The sequence below is a fragment of the Adelges cooleyi genome, unplaced genomic scaffold (assembly GCF_023614345.1).
Source record: "Adelges cooleyi isolate 19-005CV unplaced genomic scaffold, UGA_ACOO_1.1 ACOO_flye_CR_arks_rails_tigmint_CR_PRNA_247, whole genome shotgun sequence".
In the NCBI taxonomy this organism is placed as follows: Eukaryota; Metazoa; Arthropoda; class Insecta; order Hemiptera; family Adelgidae; genus Adelges; species Adelges cooleyi.
Window position 1 is genome coordinate 1,880,856 of NW_026095912.1, and position 23,105 is coordinate 1,903,960.

Below are 23,105 nucleotides of genomic sequence, written 5' to 3' on the forward strand. Positions count from 1 at the left end.
TTTAAATTAAATCCTGTAGGGAGAGCTAGATTATTAAAATTTGGATTTGAGGATATTTATGTATAGGAACATGCCTGATGTTGTACGCTATGTTATAGAACGTTAACTTTGAAAGTCCAAAAAACCGAGAACTTTTCTTTGGTTATTCTCGGTTCTGGCGTTGAAGAAGTTGACTTTTTCTACTTTTGACCCACCAAAGTCACCTAAACACATATAATTTCGGTTAACTCAAGTAAATTGGGCCATAGAAATAATGTATGGTGTTGTGGATACAAAAAAAAACCAAATCATAGGAACACCTTTACAGTTACTCATCGAAGCTAAAAAACAGCTTTGTAAATAAACCAGCAAAGTTACGCTGCAAACTATGTATTTATTTTACTGTTTTGCTGAAATATGTTTTTTACAAAAAAATGTTATAAGCGTGTTTATTATGTAAAATTGTATTTTTGATTTTGTATTATTATAATACACCTCGAGTTCAAGTTGTTTCTTGTCTTTTATTTTTACATAAATATTATTTTTAATAAGTTAACCGTAATATCAAAACACTTTACCTTTTTGTTAGTTAGTAGGTGTTGGTATTAGTATTTTTTTTTTTTTTAAATCAAGTTTAAAACTTTATCTTCAGGCCAACGCTGCCTGTCACGTGCCTCTCTATCGTTGTCATTCTCCTATATCTCCCACCTACATCGTGTCATCTGTGGTTCATAAATCCTTAAGTACTGTACCTAGCCGTCTTTGTCTTGGATCTCTATGATGTCTTTTCCTATTTCATTTTTGTATAGTATTTCCTTCATTTCACTTCCTTCTGCTCTCCAGACATGCCCAAGTCTGTATCCGAGAGACCTAAGACTGAATCCGTTTACTTTTCATATTTGGATGTTTAAATAGATTCCTTAAATCTTCGTTGTGTCTAATTTCGTATTGTTGTGTGGAAGTATTGTAGTATGGGTCATATATTCTTCTTAACACTTTCTTTGAAATGTTATAAGTTTCGTGTCATCTCCTTTGGTCGTAGCCCATACCTAACACCCATAAGTTAAGATGGGCGTTTTTGATTCTTTGTTGTATCTCTCAGTGCATGCCATTTTTACTGTTGTGTCCCAAGATATTTGAAGCTATTCACGCGTTCAAATGTGTATTGACTAATTTTAATACTATTGTTATTATTAGTATTATTAATTTTACAACTTAGAAAGTTTTTCTCTCAAGCAACTTTTATGTATTTAGTTTTTCCTCACTGACAATTATTAGTCACATCATCTCCCCAGCTTGGATTAATTTTTTAGTAGTCTCAGTTACATCTTTAAAATATCTACAAGGATCGCTGCTATATGATCTGCGAAAGCGAGTATAGGGCTTCTATTTAATCCATGAATCTAGTTTCTTCCATTATCATTTAGCTATCTAGCACACTATGTATAACGTTAGCGAGGGTCTAATAAAATACATCCTGTAGTGCTATTCCTCTATAATTGTTCGTTTTTCATGGATCTCCTTTTTTGTAAATTGGGCAGATGATGCCTACATTCCATTCTTCAGGAATTGTTTCATTTGTCCAAATTTGTCCAATCAACTGCTGCTTATTAGCGCAGGAATGATATGTAATATCAAAACACTTCAACTTCTAGTCTTATATAAATTGCAATTATGTTTATTTTTTGCAGATTAAAATGAAAATTTCCTGCATTTTATTATCATTTATCTGTGTAAATGTATTTGCAGGTATACGTAAGTATTTTATTTTCATATTTATCCACACAAGATCGTTAAAAAAAATTGTAAAATGTAATAATTATCTTTTCTTTACAGAAGAATATATACAAGTGGTTGAGATTACAAGTCAGTAATATTTTTTTATCATACAGACTAATTTTGTGAGTTTTTAGTTTTACTTTTACTATAAATATGTTTTAAAAAAATGTACAACAGACACGCAAATCAAGGAAGCTTCTGACTTTAAAGATGATTTTATAAAAAGTAAGATTTAATATATTATATACACATATATAAATAGATACATTTATAATAAATAATATTATACTAATTTATTTTTGTTTTGTACTGTTTGCCTAAGTTTCAAATGACTTATAAATCAAAATAATAGTTTATATAGATGATTTCACGAGTTATAATATAGTACCAATGTGCTAAACGTTGTGTAAAATAAAGTTTCCTATACTACCTGAAAGTTAAACAATTTTACCAGTGTGATCAAGTTAAGATCTTCTGAACAAAGTTACTTACACACAACTCCTCAGTAAATGGATGAATTCATCTCCTCTTAATTATTTTCCTCGACAAGGAGAGTAATATTTTCTAATGATTTTTAAATGTGTTTTGATTAGAAATGTTAGATATTTTCTATAAGTCAAACTTTTATTTGTTTGCAGATGGATTGGAGCATGTATTTACAGCCATTTTGGATGAAAACAAATATTCAATGAGTAATTATAATTATATGATAAGAAAAGAATAAAAAAGATAATAGAAGAAATGTATACAAAAAACGTCGAAAATTCAACCTTAACCCTTTTAATGCTACTGTGTTTTACACACTGCGACACACAGGATTTAATAACACGTCCTAGGCAGTGAAAGGGTTAAGGAAAATGTTCAGTGATATAAATCTTATTCTACTTATATGATGCCCATAATATGATTTAGTTCAGCCACTGTATTTTCATTGGGTTTTAAACTTATTCAATTTATCAGAGCTAAACGTTATTTTCCCAATTACTAATACACATATTATTGTTCTTACTTTTTCTACTCTGGTTTATGTTTGAATTAATGTATGCATGTATGTATTGAATTTATGTATGTATTGCTAATTTCAGCGTATTTGTGTTGGATGTTCACTGTGCCGGGTAATAAATTTAATCGCAATTTTTGGAAATATTTTCACACAGTCGTTCGATAATCATTAATTATACTAAATTTTCGCTTTAATTTCAGAACGTGCAGTAATTCGCCACTCTGTAATAACACCATGTAATCAAGTATTACCTTTACCTATTAATTTCATATTTCATAATTACAATGCTTCACACAGACTTATAATACGTACAATATTTGCTTATATTACAAGAAATATGTACATTTAAGTTTATTTTAATCTAAATTTTAGATTCCATGGCTATACAAGTACAATTGCAAGAACACATACTCGCGTCAACGGGTAAATATAACATTTTCATTTATTTTAGCAAACAATATTCAAAATTGATAATTACTTAAATAAATAGAAGTTACATTTTATGAATATGATAAAAACCATTTTCAAAATTATTCATAAACACAAATGGCCAAAATAATTCAGGCTAATAACACCTTTAGACGAGATTGTGAACAAAATACAAAAAGATCAGCTTGTTACATTTCCCAGGAATTTCAAACAAATACAGAGTACAGTTAAGTTCATCAAGAAATAATAGTTCACAAGAACTTTTGGTAAATACAAAGGACAAAATGAAGGCACAGAAAAAATCAGATTACAATAAAATGCATTGTAAAGAAAGCATTCATTCAAACGTTGCTATAGAAAAATTTCATGTTAATACTATAATATTTTGTTTTAATTAATTGGTCAAATTAACAAGCTTTTTAGCGTGACTATTATGGATAAATAAAACAACCTGGTTTGACTAGCTGTATAATTATTTTTTATTTGGTTACAGGTATCTCTGTGCCTGCTAATACATCCAATAGTAATTACAAAGTTATTTATTAAATAGAGCTTACACCTCGTTTGAACGATAAAATTTTTTTTGTATATTTTTCAAGTTACACGGTAATTATAATAAATTAAAATTTAGTTGAGGACACTTAATAACATAACATTGGCGTATATAAATTTCATAACATTCCACCACAAAATCAAATCATAAACACGACAGTAATTTTTTGTTAAGACGTCTTATGTTAACGAACTGTTGCCTCCTACAAACTGAGCTTAATTTATTTCTTGACGGGTCACATCTCCTTGATTTGTAACTGATTATTGATAAATGTTGTATTGTGCATGTTGCCCGGACTTAACTGGTTCGATAATAGTAGCTGTATAATTATTTTTTACTTTTGTTACAGGTATTCCTATGCCTGCTGAAACAGCAAATAGTAATTACAAAGTTAATGATTAGTAATATATTATAGAACTTAAGCTTGATATACATTTTTTTTTGTTTGCACAATAGTTACAATGTCTCAATAGTGCCAAAGTTTCTTGTATAGATTTTTTAATCAATTTTGGTATGAACAATCGCATGGTTAGTTTTCAATTCGATTGTTGAGTGCCTTAATTTTATATTCTTAGCCTTAGCCATTATATTGTAATTTTCTATTTTCTATTAATTTTACATATTACAATGTGTTTTCTATAATTGTATCATACTGCTTTTTATACTGTATATTGTACTTTGTATGTGATATTTATGTAAATTGGTGAAATAAAATATGCATATTAGGGCTTTACATTAGAAATCAAAAATTAAATACAGATACATTAATAAATATTATATTATTAACCCGGTTATATTTACATCTATCTAGGTAAAGAAGGGTTGAAATTGGCCAAACGTGAAAAGGCGAAAAGACATTATACTAGAAAAGCTTTGAAAAATGTAGTTAACCAAATATTAGGTGAATATAAATATAGTTTTAATGGTAATGCTTTTTTAAAAACATACATTTTTTACAGGGTGATTCATTAAAGATAACACAATCAATTTATTTTTAACTAATTGATAATTTTTGGTTTTAATTTTTGAGGACACAGTTTAATTTTTAAATTTATCGGTTTAAATTAATAATATATTTGACATTGGTAGTTGTTATTGATAGATATATTTAATTAACTATATAATGTTTTTATATTTTTGTCGCAGAACATAATAAGCGTTATGATTTATACGAAAATGATTACAAAACAACTTAGTTGTAAATAGAACTTATGGCTCGTTTAAAATATAAAATTTGCTTTACATATTCTTTTGTTCACACAATATTTAATATTAAGAAAACTTATTATTTTTATTTTTAACTCCTTATAGGCTCCATCAATGATATCATTGACAAAATGATATTATATTTATAAATATTGTAATGGTTTCAACTCAATTATACACAAATACATTTATGCAGGTAAAGAAATTAAGAAATTGAATGAACTTGGAAAAGAGAGAAGACGCCATACTGGAGAAATTATAAGAAATGCACTTACCAATAAATTAGGTGAATAAAAATTTAAAATTTTAATGGTATTACTTTTTATAATTGAAAATCTGTGGTTTTTTTTTTTTGAGACACTAATTTTTTTTTTTCATCACTACACAACATATTTTTTGTCATTTTTTTCTAGAACCCTAGCAACAAGAATAGTTTGGTTAAAGTGTTGACTGGTCGATAACTAGTTTTGAATAATTTGTCTTATTGTAAATTTACTGAAGTTTAAAATTTAGGATGAGAAATGGAATTTTGTAGATTATAATAGCACTTCACCCATTCACCCGTTTTGTTAATAAATTTGAAATCCAGTCAAAATTATCTTAAAATGGAAAGTTATCTTATTTTTACACACATTCATTTTAATTATATTGATTACTGTGGTTATTTTATTTTATTTTTCTTAGCGTGTTTATGGAGAACACGGTTTGAAATTTACATATTTAATGTACAATTTTTCAGCTTTCTAAAAAAAGTATTAAAAATATTCTCAAACTATGGCATGCAACATTTTAGATTATAAATTCATTTTAAATGACTTTGCGTTATTCGAAAAAAATCATAATTTTTTTAGAATGCTGAGATAATTTTGCATAATTAACTGATTATAAAAAATTGTTTGATGATTTCATAAAAAAAAAACGATTAAAAACAAAAGCAAAGATAAAATGACTATTTTATACGACCATAGCAGTATTTAAATTGATAAGAAAAATCAAAAAATTTGAGCTCGTAACAGTCATACAGTGTAAGTTTCAAAAAGATTCACGCTGGGTGGGGGGGGGGGTTAGTGCGCCAAACGTTAGTTCTTATTTAACGTTTTGACATATTAAATATAATTGTATTACTTGTCTTATTTAAGTTTGGTAATTGTGTCTTGGGAAATAGTGCCCAGTAATTTAAATTTGGCAATTTTCAACAACTATTCTGTTTTTTTAGCTGAAAACCCAACGAATGACAAGACGGATGTACAGAGAATTTGTGATTTGATTGCAATGTGGATTAGTGTAAAAACGTCTTCAATAACGTATAATCGTATGAACTCTGATGTTTGTGTAATATATGATGAAGCCTTTGAGTATTATAAATACAAACCATCTAGCGGCAAATATGTTGAAGTATTCATCACTGACCATAATGTTATAGTAGGAGAACTAAATGAACAACTCAAGGCTCCACTATTTGAAGAAACAAACAGCGATGACGATTTAGACTAGTAGTCAAATGTATATATTTCTTTAAAATTATAAATAAACAAATAAATCATTTTTTTCATATTGCACTAACATCCGAATAATAATTGTCAATTAATGTAATTGTTTTTTTTCTCTAAAATAAACCGTTTTGCTCACCGTTATAAACACATTTGTTGCTTAAGAATTATTATTATTATTATTTTTCCGTGCCTTTGGTTTGATTTTGACCGGAGGTATGTTTTATGGCTTAGTTGGTTCCCAATGAAGAGGAGGATGGTAGACTTTTTCTGGACTGTTTATTGCCCAAAGAAAGATAATATAGTATCAACGAGTGACAATTCAAACTACCATTTCATATATAGATAAATGTATAGCATATAGTATATTAAGGTAATTAAAATCAATGTTTTTTTTCTCTTTGTGACAAGTGTGTTATTTTAGAAAACGCAAAAATAAAACTTGACGTAGACTTGACTTAATGTATAAGTTTGTTCCTCTAGACAAAATCGTGATAAATTGATCTTCAATTGTGCTAATTTTATTATATAAAACTTGAGTTTGTTTTTGGTTCGTTCAGTTCTTACAATATGTATATCAATATGCCTTTGGATCGTTGATTATGTACCTACTTTAAAATTTATCTTATTTAATAATATATCCAACATAATTTGTTTTATATAATATGACTGCCTAGGTCTTCCTAGCTTCCCTTCGGGCTTACCATCAATTATAGTCGTTATTCATGTATTGTTTCTTATGAGATGTCCTATCCACTTCTTTCTTCTCTCCGCGATTGTCGTCTTTATTGATATTTTTCCATTTATCCTCTGATACACTTCTTCATTAGTCACTCGTTCTGTCCAAGAATTTGTTTAAGATCCTTCGCCAACAAAGTAAAAATGTTTAAATATTTTAACCAAAATAGTAATTTTAAAGTAATATACAATAGATATGTTTAACATACACATGTTAGGCTAACGGTTATACCAGATAAAAGTACATATCCGACACTTCAGAATCCATGTTAATAACATTATAATTTTCTAATAAGTGATCCATCAACAGTTTGAATTCGATTAATTTGTATTAGCGCGCCACACAAAAGTAAACATTCCAAGTTCAATACCTCTGTTAGCAGACGTCCAAAGGTCAAATATGAAACCATTCTATCGTATCCAACTATTTAACGACTTATTTCTAACAATATCATAATTTTTAAAAATAGACTTTTGTCCAACCAGATTTGAATTTTGACCCACTGTGCACCGCCTCTGGATAATAAGCTTGTTTGAGTTGTTTTATCATATCATACTTATGATATATACACCATAAATATGAAAACCCAAAAATTCTGATGACATAACACTATCTGTGAACCCAGTCTCAGTGAAAATAAAAATATCATGTAATGCACATACGATATGCTATTTAGTGTCCAATGAATCACGGTAGCCTGCAAACGATGCGTCAAGGGCATGAGAGAAGTATCGGGGGGCAATCAAATGCCCAAATCTGTAACCTATAGGTACTTTGACGATGGTTGTCAAATTTTAGTGCGTTTAGCCAGCCTTGGCCAACACGAAGCCCACTGCATGTACAAACCCGTGTGCTGTGTCTATCCAGGATGCCAATTTTTTTTTTTTTTTACCATTTAAGGTAATATATTATACACCTATCGTCTTGCCATTAAATCGTGATGGTTTTATGTATGACCGGATAAAGATTTCCAATGTTGTTGTTCGAGCTGATAGAAGAAATGATAATATGAAAAAGTTTCTACGAAAATTCGTTAGAAATTTGCGTTTTACACGGAAATGTACAGAGATACTTTATTTCATGAATTATATTTTATGGAAAAAAGAGTTAAGGTAAGATTGGAAATGTTTGTCTTATCGACACGCGGGAATTGATTTAAACATTTTTTAAAAGTCAACCATATTATGTGTATAAATAAAAGAAGAAATATGTTTTTTTCAGTTTGATGTCAAATTTTACAATTTAAAATACTATTGTTACAAATTAACTGACAAAAAAACTGACATTCATTTAGCGTTTGAAACATTTGTTTTTTTTCCCTTTAAGAATATATGTAGAGTTCATTTTTAGCTTCGGTGCAAATTAAAGGTATTGGTTTTACTACGATGTAGGATTTTTTTTGTGTCCGTATACACCGTAACTTTTTTAATACTGGACCAATTCCTTCGAGTAGCAACTCTAAAAATCACAAATTTTATCTAGTTGGTACATTGGACAGTAAAAGTTGTCTTCTTCACAGTAAAACATACTATTGTTACAAATTAACTGACATACATTTAGCGTTTGAAGCATTTGTTTTTTTCTTTTTAGGCTTTTTTTTTGTGTCTGTATACACAGTAACTTTTTTAATACTGGACCAATTCCTTCGAGTAGCAACTCTATAAATCACAAATTTCATCTAGTTGGTACCTTGTGGAGGTAAAAAATGAAAAAGTTTACTTCTTCACAGTTAAAATTTGAAAAAACCATACGGGTTTTTAAGTCAGAACTTTTACTGACTATAATTTCGAGAAAAAGAGTCGGATCGAGTTGAAATTTATAAGGAACATTTATTTGGTATGCACGCACACGTCAGTTGTATTAAATATAATTTATACCCATGTATATTGGATTTTATCCGAGAGGACTAGTACAGTAGAGTATAGGCATAATGGAATCAAAGCATGGAGGGGACGGAGAGCTCACAGGTATACAGGAATTATTATTAATAAAAGTGATAAAATTGAATAACATCACTTTCGACTAAACGCTTTGGTGCTTATTTGTATTTCAAAAACGACACAAGTCACAAAATTGAAATTTTACACTAGCCACAAAAAAATTCATAACTAGTTTTTTTAATTTTTAAGGTTTTAATTTCTTTAATAATTTCCTTATTTATTTCTGTTTTTATTTTTATGTAATTTCTTTTTAATTAAATACAGTAATTGCGTTTATCATTAGTTATTCAAAATATTCATAGTTTTAAATATTCAACCTTTGACCATGGCCTAAGCGATTGGTGAAAGCCACATTTTAATCAAGTTTAAAAAATAATGTAAAATGTAAAAAAAAAAGATAAGAAATACAAATCGTTTTCGCCAAACTTTTCGAGGCCAGCAAGATAAAATAGTTTTACCATAGGTACTTGAATGAACAAAATAAATACTCAATAAGTATCTTAGCGACCGATGCTTAGAAATTCGTTAGAAATATGCGTTTTACACGGATATTACTACAGAGATATTATTTTTAATGAAATATATTTCATGCAAAAAAGAGTTACGGTGAGATTGTAAATTTAAAAATGTTTGTTTTATCGACACGTTTTAATTGATTTAAACAAATTTAAAAAAACAAACCGTATGTCTAAAAACGATTGGAGAAATTATATAAAAATTAATAATTAACGTCCTAATTTTTGATTTCTATCGTTCTGATCATTTACTATGACTTTGCTAGATATTACATTTCCAAATTAAAACCATATATTCCGTTTTGGAAAAACCAGTCCAAACTTATCTTACTTCTAAGGGAAAAAATGTATTGATCTTCGATATGAATTGTAGCACTTGTTTAGTTGTGTACATAATATTATATTATAAGACTTGTTACCAGTTATAATCTTAGATTTATTTTTTAACTCTATTATAGGTTAGCACGTTGAACACATACAAACGATGTGTTTTTTAAACAAGTGTTTTGCGCTGTAATTATATATATATATATATAGTTCACACTGTAGGTATTAGTGCTTGTTGTTTTGTTATTCAAATAAAAAAATGTTGATGCAAAACTAGCTTACATATAATATGTAAAATTATATTTACATTGTATTGTTTCGTTCGACATAAAATAGGTCATTCGACAAGTCGCAAGAAAACCATCGAAGCAGCCGGTGTAACTATCATTGCAATCGTTTAAGTAAGTAAAACTTTCCAACCTTAAAAACGATAAACTCGTTCACTTTCAATATGTTTTACTAATTTTCAATTATTTTCCCCCATCTAGACCTTCGATAACATTTTTTTCCACTGGTTCTTTTGCAATACACAACCCATAAGTAAGTAATACTATCAAACATCAAACTATCAAAAGTATTGAGTACGCTTTCAAACAGATACAGATCAATTTTAGATACATTTATACGAATAATATTCCAAATATAAAATTATATTTGAAGTTTAAAATTATATTTTATATTTGGTATATGAAACATATAAGTCCATGTTTTTTTGCACAATGTTTTTAATTAAATAGATTATTAGACCAAATACCGTTTTTTTTTAAATTAAATCCTGTAGGGAGAGCTAGATTATTAAAATTTGGATTTGAGGATATTTATGTATAGGAACATGCCTGATGTTGTACGCTATGTTATAGAACGTTAACTTTGAAAGTCCAAAAAACCGAGAACTTTTCTTTGGTTATTCTCGGTTCTGGCGTTGAAGAAGTTGACTTTTTCTACTTTTGACCCACCAAAGTCACCTAAACACATATAATTTCGGTTATCTCAAGTAAATCGGGCCATAGAAATAATGTATGGTGTTGTGGATACAAAAAAAAAACCAAATCATAGGAACACCTTTACAGTTACTCATCGAAGCTAAAAAACAGCTTTGTAAATAAACCAGCAAAGTTACGCTGCAAATTATGTATTTATTTTACTGTTTTGCTGAAATATGTTTTTTACAAAAAAATGTTGTAAACATAATATAATTAAAATTTAGAATAGCGTTTATCATATGAAATTTTAATTTTTGATTTTGTATTATTATAATACACCTCAAGTTCAAGCTGTTTCTTGTTTTGTATTTTTACATAAATATTATTTTTGATAAATTAACCGTAATGTCAAAACACTTTACCTTCTTGTTAGTTAGTAGATGTTGGTATTAGTATTTTTTTTTTATAATTAAGTTTAAAAGTTTATCTTCTTATTCTTTCTCAGCTTACGGCCAATTAAGGGCCAACGCTGCCTGCCACGTGCCTCTCTATCATTCCTTTTCTCCTGTATCACCCACCTGTATCCTCATGTCGCCCATACCTCGCACCCATAAGTTAAGATGGGTCTTATATATGCTATGTACAATATTACTTTTGATTCTCTAGTCCGATTGGCGTTATTGATTCTTTGTTGTGATCTCTTGGTGCATGTCCTTTTTACTAGTGTTAACTAGTGTTTGAAGATATTGGAGGCTATTCACAAATTCAAATGTGTATTGACCTTTTTTAATATTATTATTATTAAAAATACCACCTAGAAAGTTTTCCTCTCAAGCCACTTTCATGTAGTTAGTTTTTTCCTCACTGACAATTAATCCCATTTTCTCCCCAGCTTGGATTAATTTCCTAGTAGTCTCATTTACTTCTTCTTGAGTATCTACAAGAATCGCTATATGATGAGTCCTGTACATGTATTGTAATTATGTCTATTTTTTGCAGATAAAAATGAAAATTTCCTGTATTTTATTATCATTTATCTGTGTAAATGTATTTGCAGGTATACGTAAGTATTTTATTTTCATATTTATCCACACAAGATCGTTAAAAAAAACTGTAAAATGTAATATTTATCTATTCTATACAGAAGAATATATACAAATGGTTGAGATTACAAGTCAGTAATATTTTTTTATCATACAGACTAATTTTGTGAGATTTTTAGTTTTACTATTCTTATACATATGTTTTACAAAAATGTACAACAGACACGAAAATCAAGGAAGCTTCTGACTTTAAAGACGATTTTATAAAAAGTAAGATTTAATATATAATATACATATATATATATATATATATAAATAGATATATGTATAATAATAATTATACTAATTAATTTTTGTTTTGTACTGTTTGCCTAAGTTTCAAATGACTTATAAATCAAAATAATAGTTTATATAGATGATTTCACGAGTTATAATATAGTACCAATGTGCTAAACGTTGTGTAAAATAAAGTTTCCTATACTACCTGAAAGTTAAACAATTTTACCAGTGTGATCAAGTTAAGATCTTCTGAACAAAGTTACTTACACACAACTCCTCAGTAAATGGATGAATTCATCTCCTCTTAATTATTTTCCTCGACAAGGAGAGTAATTTTTTCTAATAATTTGGAAATGTGTTTTGATTGGAAATATTAGACATTTTCTATAGGTCAAACCTTTATTTGTTTGCAGATGGATTGGAGCATGTATTTACAGCCATTTTGGATGAAAACAAATATCCAATGAGTAATTATAATTATATGATAAGAAAAGAATAAAAAATTCTTATAAGATAATAGAAGAAATGTATACAAAAAACATCGAAAATTCAACCTTAACCCGTTCAATGCCACTGTGTTTTACACACTGCAACACGTCCCATCCATCACTAGTATATTAGTAACCTTTTTCGTACTCCTTTAATAATTAAATAGGATTTAGTAACACGTCCTAAGCAGTGAAAGGGTTAAGGAAAATGTTCAGTGATATAAATCTTATTTTATCTTATTCTACTTGCCCATAATATGATTCAGTTCAGCCACTGTATTTCCATTGGGTTTTAAACTTATTCAATTTAACTGAGCTAAGCATTATGTTCCCAATTATTAATACACATATTATTGTTCTTACTTTTTCCACTCTGGTTTATGTTTGAATAGTAAATAAAATTTAATACCATTTATGTATGTATTGCTAATTTCAGAGTATTTGTGTTGGATGTTCATTGTGCCGGGTAATAACTTTAATCGCAATTTTTGGAAATATTTCCACACAGTCGTTCGATAATCATTAATTTTACAAAGTTTTTGCTTCAATTTCAGAACGTGCAGTAATTCGCCACTTTTTTATAACACCAAGTAATTAATTATTACCTTTACCTATATATTTCATATTTCATAATTACAATGCTTCACACAGACTTATAATATGTACAATATTTGCTTATATTACATGAAATATGTACATTTGAGTTTATTTAAATTTAAATTTTAGATTCCATGGCGATACAAGTACAATTGCAAGAACATATATTTGCGTCAACTGGTAAATATAAAATTTTCATTTTTTTAGCAAACAATTTTCAAAATTGATAATTACTTTATTAATAATAACAGAAAAAATCGGATTATAATACAATTCAGTGTAAAGAAAACATTCATTCAAACGTTGCTATAGAAAAAATTTTATGTTAACAATATTATATTTTGTTTTAATTAATTGGTCAAATGAATAAGCTTTTAAAGTGACTATTATGGATAAATAAACCAGCATGGTTCGATGAACTGTATACTTATTTTATATTTTTGTTACAGGTATTCCTATGCATGCTGAAACAGCAAATAGTAATTACAAAGTTGTTTATCAGTAATAAATAGATGTAAATATTTTTTTTTGTTCGCACAATAGTAACAATACAGTATGATCCACTTATCGTGAACCACTCAATATCTCACAGGGTTTAATAAGAAATTACAATTTTTTTTTCATATTGTTTTTATACAATGTGATCTCAATTTTTCACAATTTTTTTGTTATTTCTCCCCTTCCAACTTTAAACTTAACACTGTATTTTGCTTTGACTAATTGATCAAATTAATATGATTTTAGAGTGACTGTTAATGCATAAATAAAACAACCTGGTTCGATTAACTGTGTAATTATTTTGTATTTTTGTTCCAGTTCTTTCTATTCATGATAGAACAAAGCAACGTAATTACAGAGGTATTCTTTTTAGTATTAAATAGAATTTATGGCTTGATTGAATAATAACATTTTGTTTATAAATTGCTGTGTTTACACAATAACTACTATAAAGTAAATTTTAGTCGAGGAGATTATATTTACGGTAATATTTTGAACAACATATATCGGTTTTTAACATTTCACCAGAAAATCAAACTATAAACAGTACAATCATCTGTTGTCAAGACGTCTTAAGTCAACAAAGACTCTAACTCGACAGACAACATGTCATGCTAGTTCTTGCAGTTGGACATTATATCGAATAAAAATTGGTTGGAACGATGCTCCTGATGTTTTTTTACCACATCTTTTCGCACGTTGCTTCACACTTTTTTCATACTCATTCTCTATTTCAAGTTCTTACATGTACCACATCATTTGACCACAACCATCCTATTTATAGAATGTTGCACAGTGCCAAAGTTTCTTGTATAGATTTTTTAATCAAGTTTGGTCTGAACAATCGCTTGGTTAGTTTTCTACTCAATTGTCGAGTGTCTTAATTTTATATTCTTAGCCTTAGCCGTTTTTATTGTAATTTTCTATTTTGTATTAATGTTACAATGCGTTTTCTATCATTGTATCATACCGATTTTTATACTGTATATTGTACATTGTATGTGATATTTATGTAGACTGGCGAAATAAATGCGTATTAGGGCTTTACATAACAAAATAAAAAATAAATACAAATATAGCTATTAATAAATATTATATTATTAACCCGGTTGTATATAAATCTATCCAGATATAGAAGATTTGAATTTGTCCCCACTTGAAAAGGCGAAAAGACATGTTAGCGTTAAACTTGTCAAAAATATGTATAACAATTTATTCGGTGAGTGTAAATATAGTTTTAATGGTAATACTTTTTTAATAACATACATTTTTTACAGGGTGATTCATTATAGATAAAACAATAAATTTATTTTTAAGTATTTGATATATTGTGGTTTTAATTTTTAGGGACACGATTTAATTTTTTTTTATTTTTCAATTTATCGGTTTAAATTAATAATACATTTGACATTGATAATTGGAACTGTTTTTTTATATTTTTGTTACAGAATATGATGGCCGTTATGATTTATACGAAAATGATTACAAAAATAGTTAGTAGTGTATATAACTTATGGCTCGTTTAAAAGATACATTTTGCTTTACATATTCTTTTGTTCACACAATAATTACTACCTATTAAGTAAACCTTTAATTTTAATTTTTACACCCCTTCTATGCTTCATCAATGATATTGTTTTACCATATCTATTCATATACCTTTTCCCTCTATTTGTACTGATTTTGGCGTTAAATTTCAAAATAAAATACTTAATACGATTATATTAATAAATATTATTAATATAATATTTTATATTAATATTATAATGGTTTCAACTCAGTTATACACAAATACATTTATGCAGGTAAAGAAATTAAGAAATTGAACAAACTTGGAAAAGAGAGAAGACGTTATACTGGAGAAATTATAAGAAATGCACTTACCAATAAATTAGGTGAATAAAAATTTAGAGTTTTAATGGTATTACTTTTTATAATTGAAAATTTGTGGTTTTTTTTTTTTGAGACACTTTAATTTTGTTTTTTACAATACTAAACAATATTAAAAATGTTTTGTTATTTTTTTCAAGAACCCTAGCAACAAGAATAGTTTGGTAAAAGTGTTGACTAGCCGATAACTAGTTTTGAATAATTTTTCTTATTGTAAATTTACTGAAGTTTAAAATTTAGGATAAGAGATGGCATTCTGTAGATTATAATAACACTTCACCCTTTCACCCGTTCTGTTAATAAATTTGAAAACCAGTCAAAGTTATCTTAAAATGGAAAGTTATCTTATTTTTACACACATTTATTTTAATTATATTGATTTTATTTTATTTTTCTTAGCGTGTTTATGGAGAACACGGTTTGAAATTTACATATTTAATGTACAATTTTTCAGCTTTCTAAAAAAAGTATTAAAAATATTCTCAAACTATGGCATGCAACTTTTTAGATTATAAATTCATTTTTAAATAACTTTGCGTTATTCGAAAAAAATAATCATAATTTTTTTTAGAATGCTGAGATAATTTTACAAAATTAACTGATTATAAAAAATTGTTTGATGATTTCATAAAAAAAAAACGATTAAAAACAAAAGCAAAGATAAAACTACTATTTTATACGACCATAGCAGTATTTAAATTGATAAGAAAAATCAAAAAAAATTTGAGAACACTCTTTTTAGGGTAACAGTCATACAGTGTAAGTTTCAAAAAGGTCCGCTGGTGGTGGGGGGGGGGGGGGGGGTTAGTGCGCCAAACGTTGGTTCATATTTAACGTTTTGACATATTAAATATAATTGTATTACTTGTCTAATTTAAGTTTGGTAATTGTGTCTTGGAAAATAGTGGCCAGTAATTAAAATTTGGCAATTTTTAACAACCATTTTCTGTTTTTTTTTTTAGCTGAAAAGTCATCGAATGACAAGACAGATGTACTGAGAATTTGTGATTTGATTGCAATGTGGATTAGTGTAAAAACGTCTTCAATAACGTATAATCGTATGAACTCTGATGTTTGTGTAATATATGATGAAGCCTTTGAGTATTATAAATACAAACCATCTAACGGCAAATATGTTGAAGTATTCATCACTGACCATGATGTTATAGTAGGAGAACTAAATGAACAACTCAAGGCACCACTATTTGAAGAAACAAACAGCGATGACGATTTAGACTAGTAGTCAAATGTATACATTTCTTTAAAATTATAAATAAACAAATAAATCATTTTTTTCATACTGCACCAACATCCGAATAATAATTGTCAATTAATGTAATTGTTTTTTTTTTCTAAAATAAACCGTTTTGCTCACCGTTATAAACACATTTGTTGCTTAATTTGACCGGAGGTGTGTTTTATGGCTTAGTTGGTTCCCAATGAAGGATGGTAGACTTTCGCCGGACTGTTTATTGCCCGAAGAAAGATAATAATATAGTATCAACAAGTGACAATATTACCATTTATAAGAACTACTATTGTATTATGGTTTTCATAATTCATAGTTATTTTCATATTGTTCTAAGTTGACCACAAAGGAAAATGCGTTTATTAATATTTTTTTTAGATTGGTATCTACAATTTCATCGTACTAAATTAATATAATTAAAATATTTTAACATTGATAAGTTTGAAAAAGTAACTTATTTGTTTACATTATTCTCCAGCAGAATGGGAAGAAAAACGAAATAACGGTTAGAATTCAAACTACCATTTTATATATAGGTAAATGTATATCATATATATTAAGGTAATTAAAACCAATGCTTTTTTTTGTGTTCTCCTCGTGACAAGTGTGTTATTTTAGAACAAAAACAATTTCTAACAAATGTTGACTTTTAGGTTGATTTGATATAAAGTAATCACTATTAAAGCCAACAATCCGGTCTGGAACCACAATACGTTCACACGATATCTTCATAACATCCAATCAAAACTTACATTAGTTATTTCAGTTATCATAAATCAATTATATCTGTCTTGGCCATAGAATTAGAAAATTACTACAACATGTAAATACGGCCTAATTGTTTTGTAAAATAATGCATAAAAAAATAAATAATAATTAATTTCAATTAAAAATAACTTTTTTATGTGTATTTTATCATTTTATTCCAAATTACACTACAAACCTGTTTTTTCCATTTTAGCATGTGTGCAGGATCAAGATAAATAAATAATTTTTCATTATATTTGTTGATAATAAAAGCTTCAGGGTTATCAACATCAAAATTAGCTCCTAAATTTTTCAGAATGTGGTGGAATGATGTACTAACTCGTGTATCAGAACTAATAGGTGTAGGATCTTTCGCATACGATTTTCGGATTACTGAAATACAAGTTATTGTACAAAGAGAATTGGATACAGTGGAATGAAAGGGCAATGAAGAAACGTAAAGTAAAGGGACCTTGCTGTGGAACGTGTGTTCATGTTTAGCTATGACATAAGTTATGGAGCTAGATCTATTAAACACGAAGTGGAAAGCTCTGTTGGCTCAAGCCCACGAGAAGGGAGTTATTATACAAAAAGGCAGAAATAAAACTTGACGTAGACTTGACGTCAAAAGCGATCGTGGACAGTCTTGCACGAAATGTATAAGTATAGAGGAACAAACTTATCTTAGTTACCAAAATTTACACGTCAGTATATAGGAATTTTAAATTAGTGTATAAATAAGAAAATATTTCAGGGTTTAGCCTGCCTTGGCCAACACGAAGCCCACTGCATGTACAAACCCGCGTGCTGTGTCTATCCAGGATGTTAATTTTTTTTTTTTTTATCATTCAAGGTAAATATTTTGGTAATATATTATATACTTATCGTCGTCTTGCCATTACACCGTGATGATTTTTATGTCTTTCGACACACTTGACCAAGCATGAAGTCAACGTTTAGCTTCAAGTTTTGGCAGCATGTTTTTAGACATAATCGACCAAGTGCAGGAGGTCGTTATTAGCGTTTACAGGTCGGAATGTCTTCCAACATCAATGACCGTGTACTACTCGCTTTTATCGATTTCCAATGTTGTTGTTCGTGCCGATAGAAGAAATGATAATAATATGAAAAGACCCAGAATAATTTTCCTAAAACAATATCTTTGGTCCACATGATACAGCCCCATTCGAAATGTTTGGGCTGTTATTATCAGATCCAAAATTATCATCGACTGAAATTTTGTTAGTTTTGGAGCGAATCGAGGAGTTGTTAGCTTTATTAATAGTAGGCGAACCGTTAAAAGATGTCATATGTTTGTAAAAAAACCCAACATTGTTGACAATAGCCAATCACGACCGTTGGCAGGCAATGCGAGACTGGATACCAACTTACTAAGATTGTATTTACCGCATACGTGTGTGGTATTGGTATATTAATTAGAAAACAATTTGGTTAAGTTTTGGTAATTTTGTTTTAGGTGTAACAAAATCATAGACAAATACCTTTTCAATATTCAAAAATGATTTAGGAAAGTCCCAGAGCATCAATTTTTGGCCTTTGACTTTTCTAATGTACATGAAAAAAAAAACAAATGGACAACATGAACACAAGAGCGCGGAATAGCTCAACAAGGTCATTTTGGAAACGATGAACAAATTGTTATATGTAGTACCGCGTTGTTACGTTGGTACATTGTTGGGCTATGGTGGGCGGTACGTATTGAATGGCATTAACCTTGTATTTTTGTATTATATTGAATTGGGCTTGTATAATTATAGAAAAATTGGCAGCCAACCTAACATAAATGTCGACAGAGATATTTTGGGTGGATAGCGGTTCGAATCCGTAATCCAATTGTTAATTGTTACATATTTTTAATTTTGTTATATTGCTTTATGTAAGAGATGTGATACACGTAAACGCAGAAAAAAAGTCAAAACTCTAACACCTAGAGTAATTTTCAAGTACATAAATTTACTCAACACTTGCTTCAGAGTTTCCACAACTTGTTGACCACAACTTTGAATGTGAACACAATAACACATTAAGGACACATTATAGACCTTAATAATGTTAAAGATAAATTTAACGTTCAAAATATTTGAAAAACTACATTTTACATTATACATAGTATTTATATTTTATCTAGCAATATATTGACTTATACATACGTTAAAGTCCATTATTGTTGGTTAATTTTCCGGTTAAACTAAAATTAAAATAAAGTACATCATTTTTTTTAATTTTAAGAAAAATCTCAACTAGCATTACATTTATTTGCAAATCGAACAATTTGTGTGTTTTTAAATGACAAACACAATTAAATAACAAACACAGTTTATCGCCATAGAGACAAACCAAAATTCTTGGTCTATAATAAAAAATATTTGGCTTAAAACAATTCATTGAGAATTTGGGCCCTTAAACTGTTTTTAATTTATTATTTAGTTCTAATTTGAACGCACAACATATCTCTTATCTCTTATCTCCCACCCCGAGTCCCCCTTCCCTCCCTTGTTTCCATCTATGTCCGCCACAAGTACCACCTCCATTAAATAATAGTCACCACAGCGGTCCTTTTCAGTCACTTACACCAACCAAATGACCTCCTCCATCATCCTCCCCTCAACAACAACAACAACAACAACTGCAACAACAGACGCCTTATCCACAGATGCCTACCCGAATCAGCAACAGCAAGCACCACACACTGATCGACAACAGCAACAGCAGCAGCAACATCACCCGTCGCCCACTCCGCAGCAATTGCAGCCCCCTCAGCAACAGCAATGGCACGGTACTGAATCCATAAATATTTCAATAACTCTAGATTATAAATTTATTTTGAAATTTGTTTGCTCTTAACGTTGTGTTATTAAATAATAGTAAATAATAATAATGATGTACAATTATTATACAGTGCAAGTTGAAAATAAAGTGATTTATTTTTTACCGTATAAACTTTTAGAATGATATCAAACACAAAATATTATGTTTTTCATTCCGCTCATAGACATCAGATCATTATCAAAGTTTGTAAATAATGAAAGAAATCAGCCTGTATAATAATAAAGAGTAAAAAATCGTACAATCATTTATGTGTTTTACTTACAAGAAGACATTTTAAGTAAAACAAGATAACATTGCGGTCCATAATATAAACAAACTTTACTCAATAATTGTAAACGATACAGTAAATTATGATTTATGTGGTAACGGACTAGAATTAAAATTAATAAGAAATTGTATCAAAGAAACATGGTCATGCCTCAAAGTGCTCGGTCTTCTAAGTTTCTGTATGCGATTGATGAAAACCACATCTTAAACAAGTTTACAAAACAATGATAGTTGTAAAAAAAATTAATAAAAGAACACAAATCGTTTTCGCCAAACTTTTCGGGGCGAACAAAATAAAATAGTTTTACCGTATTCGAATGGATAAATTAAGATAAGTACTCAATAAGTATCTTAGCGATCGGTGCTTAGAAACTCGTTAGAAATTTGCGTTTTACACGGAAGTCGGTAATGTAAAAAGATTCTTTTTTTTCATGAATTATATTTCATTTAAAAAAAAAAGTCACGGTGAGATTGGAAATTTGGAAAAGAACATTTTATCGGCACGCGGGAATTAATTAAAATTTTTTTTAAAAATGAACCGTATTTGTATAAATAAAGGGAGAAATATGTTTTTTCAGTTTGATGTCAAATTTTACAATTTAACATACTATTGTTACAGATTAACTGACATACATTTAGCGTTTGAAGCATTTGTTTTTTTCTTTTTAGGCTTTTTTTTTGTGTCTGTATACACAGTAACTTTTTTAATACTGGACCAATTCCTTCGAGTAGCAACTCTATAAATCACAAATTTCATCTAGTTGGTACCTTGTGGAGGTAAAAAATGAAAAAGTTTACTTCTTCACAGTTAAAATTTGAAAAAACCATACGGGTTTTTAAGTCAGAACTTTTACTGACTATAATTTCGAGAAAAAGAGTCGGATCGAGTTGAAATTTATAAGGAACATTTATTTGGCATGCACGCACACGTCAGTTGTATCAAATATAAATTATACCCATGTATAATGGTTTTTATCCGAGAGGACTAGTACAGTAGACTATAGGCATAATGGAATCAAATCATAGAGGGGCGGGAGCTCATATGTCTACAGGAATTATCATTATAATAAGTGATAAAATTGAATAATATCACTTTTGACTAAACGCTTTGGTGCTCATTTGTTTTTCAAAAACGACACAAGTCACAAAATTGAAATTTTACACTAGCCACAAAAAACTTCATAACTAGTTTTTTTATTTTTAAGGTTTTAATTTCTTAATTAATTTCCTTATTTATTTCTGTTTTTTTTTTAATGTAAATTCTTTTTAATTAAATGTATTAATTGCGTTTATCATTAGTTTTTCGAAATATTTATAGTTTTAAATAGTCTACCTAATTCAAATATTCCATCAAAGGAATTCCAACAGGAATGCCATTAGAGTTTCTCTACAACATTCCACAGGAGTTTCCCTAAATCATTCCACAGAAGTTTCCAAAACCAAGTCCATGTACTTAGACTTTATATTAAGACCTCAAATTAAAGATAAATGGTTTAAAAAGGAGATAAAAAGCCCTCGAGGAATATGAATTTATTTATTTCATCTGATCTAATGAATCATGAAAAAAAAATAGGCATAGAGTAAGCATAAAAGCATGTGTCATTATTTAACATTAAAATTAATTAAATATAGAAAGAATTATAACTTATATAAAAAATAATATTTCAAACATTGACATCATTTGTTAAAAACAAACTAATTAGTAATTAATTAAAACGTCTACATACATATTTTTTAAATCAGTTTGCGAGTTATACAATGTCATGAAATACATTTTAAGGCTATTATTGAAGTTTTTCAATAACAGTAACAATAAATAATAATAATAAATAATTTTTTCCAAAACATGCTTAGTAAATAAAAAATCAAGAATGTATTGAAATAAATTAATTAAACTTACCACTTTACACGGACATCATTGTTTTCTGAACAAAGGTCAATCGATCCAATGGTCGTTGAAGAATTCTCAACGTTTTCTTTATGTTATATGTACAATTTTCTGATAATAAATACGTTAAGAGAAGTGTTGGCTAAAATTTGATTTTTATCTAAAATAAACAAAAAAAAAATCATTGTTATTTAATTAATTAAAGACAACAATTTTCCATATTAAATTTCACATTAATAATATTTCTGTAATTTTTTTTTTACCAATATTTAGAATACTTTGACTAAAGCTCAGGGAATTTGCATCTAAATCGAAAGTATCTATGATAAATTATTATTATTGACTTAAGCAAAATATTTCATGCTAATACACATTGATGTAATTACAAATATAAAAACAAAAAAAATTATATATACCTGCTTTTGT

The 23,105-nt window shown here is 28.4% G+C and overlaps 1 protein-coding gene across 1 annotated transcript; it reads left to right on the forward strand.

Annotated features, from left to right (window-relative positions):
- Nucleotides 1–1,714: 1,714 nt before the first annotated feature.
- LOC126836761 (uncharacterized) lies at nt 1,715–16,987 on the forward strand. Its single transcript, XM_050570392.1, has 13 exons — nt 1,715–1,734; nt 12,028–12,057; nt 12,149–12,196; nt 12,619–12,672; nt 13,130–13,159; nt 13,248–13,283; nt 13,420–13,470; nt 13,740–13,769; nt 14,107–14,148; nt 14,918–15,007; nt 15,237–15,281; nt 15,594–15,683; nt 16,641–16,987. Exons 2-13 carry the CDS (start codon nt 12,042–12,044, stop codon nt 16,916–16,918), a joined length of 810 nt encoding a protein of 269 aa, XP_050426349.1. The 5' UTR covers nt 1,715–1,734; nt 12,028–12,041; the 3' UTR covers nt 16,919–16,987.
- Nucleotides 16,988–23,105: the final 6,118 nt, after the last annotated feature.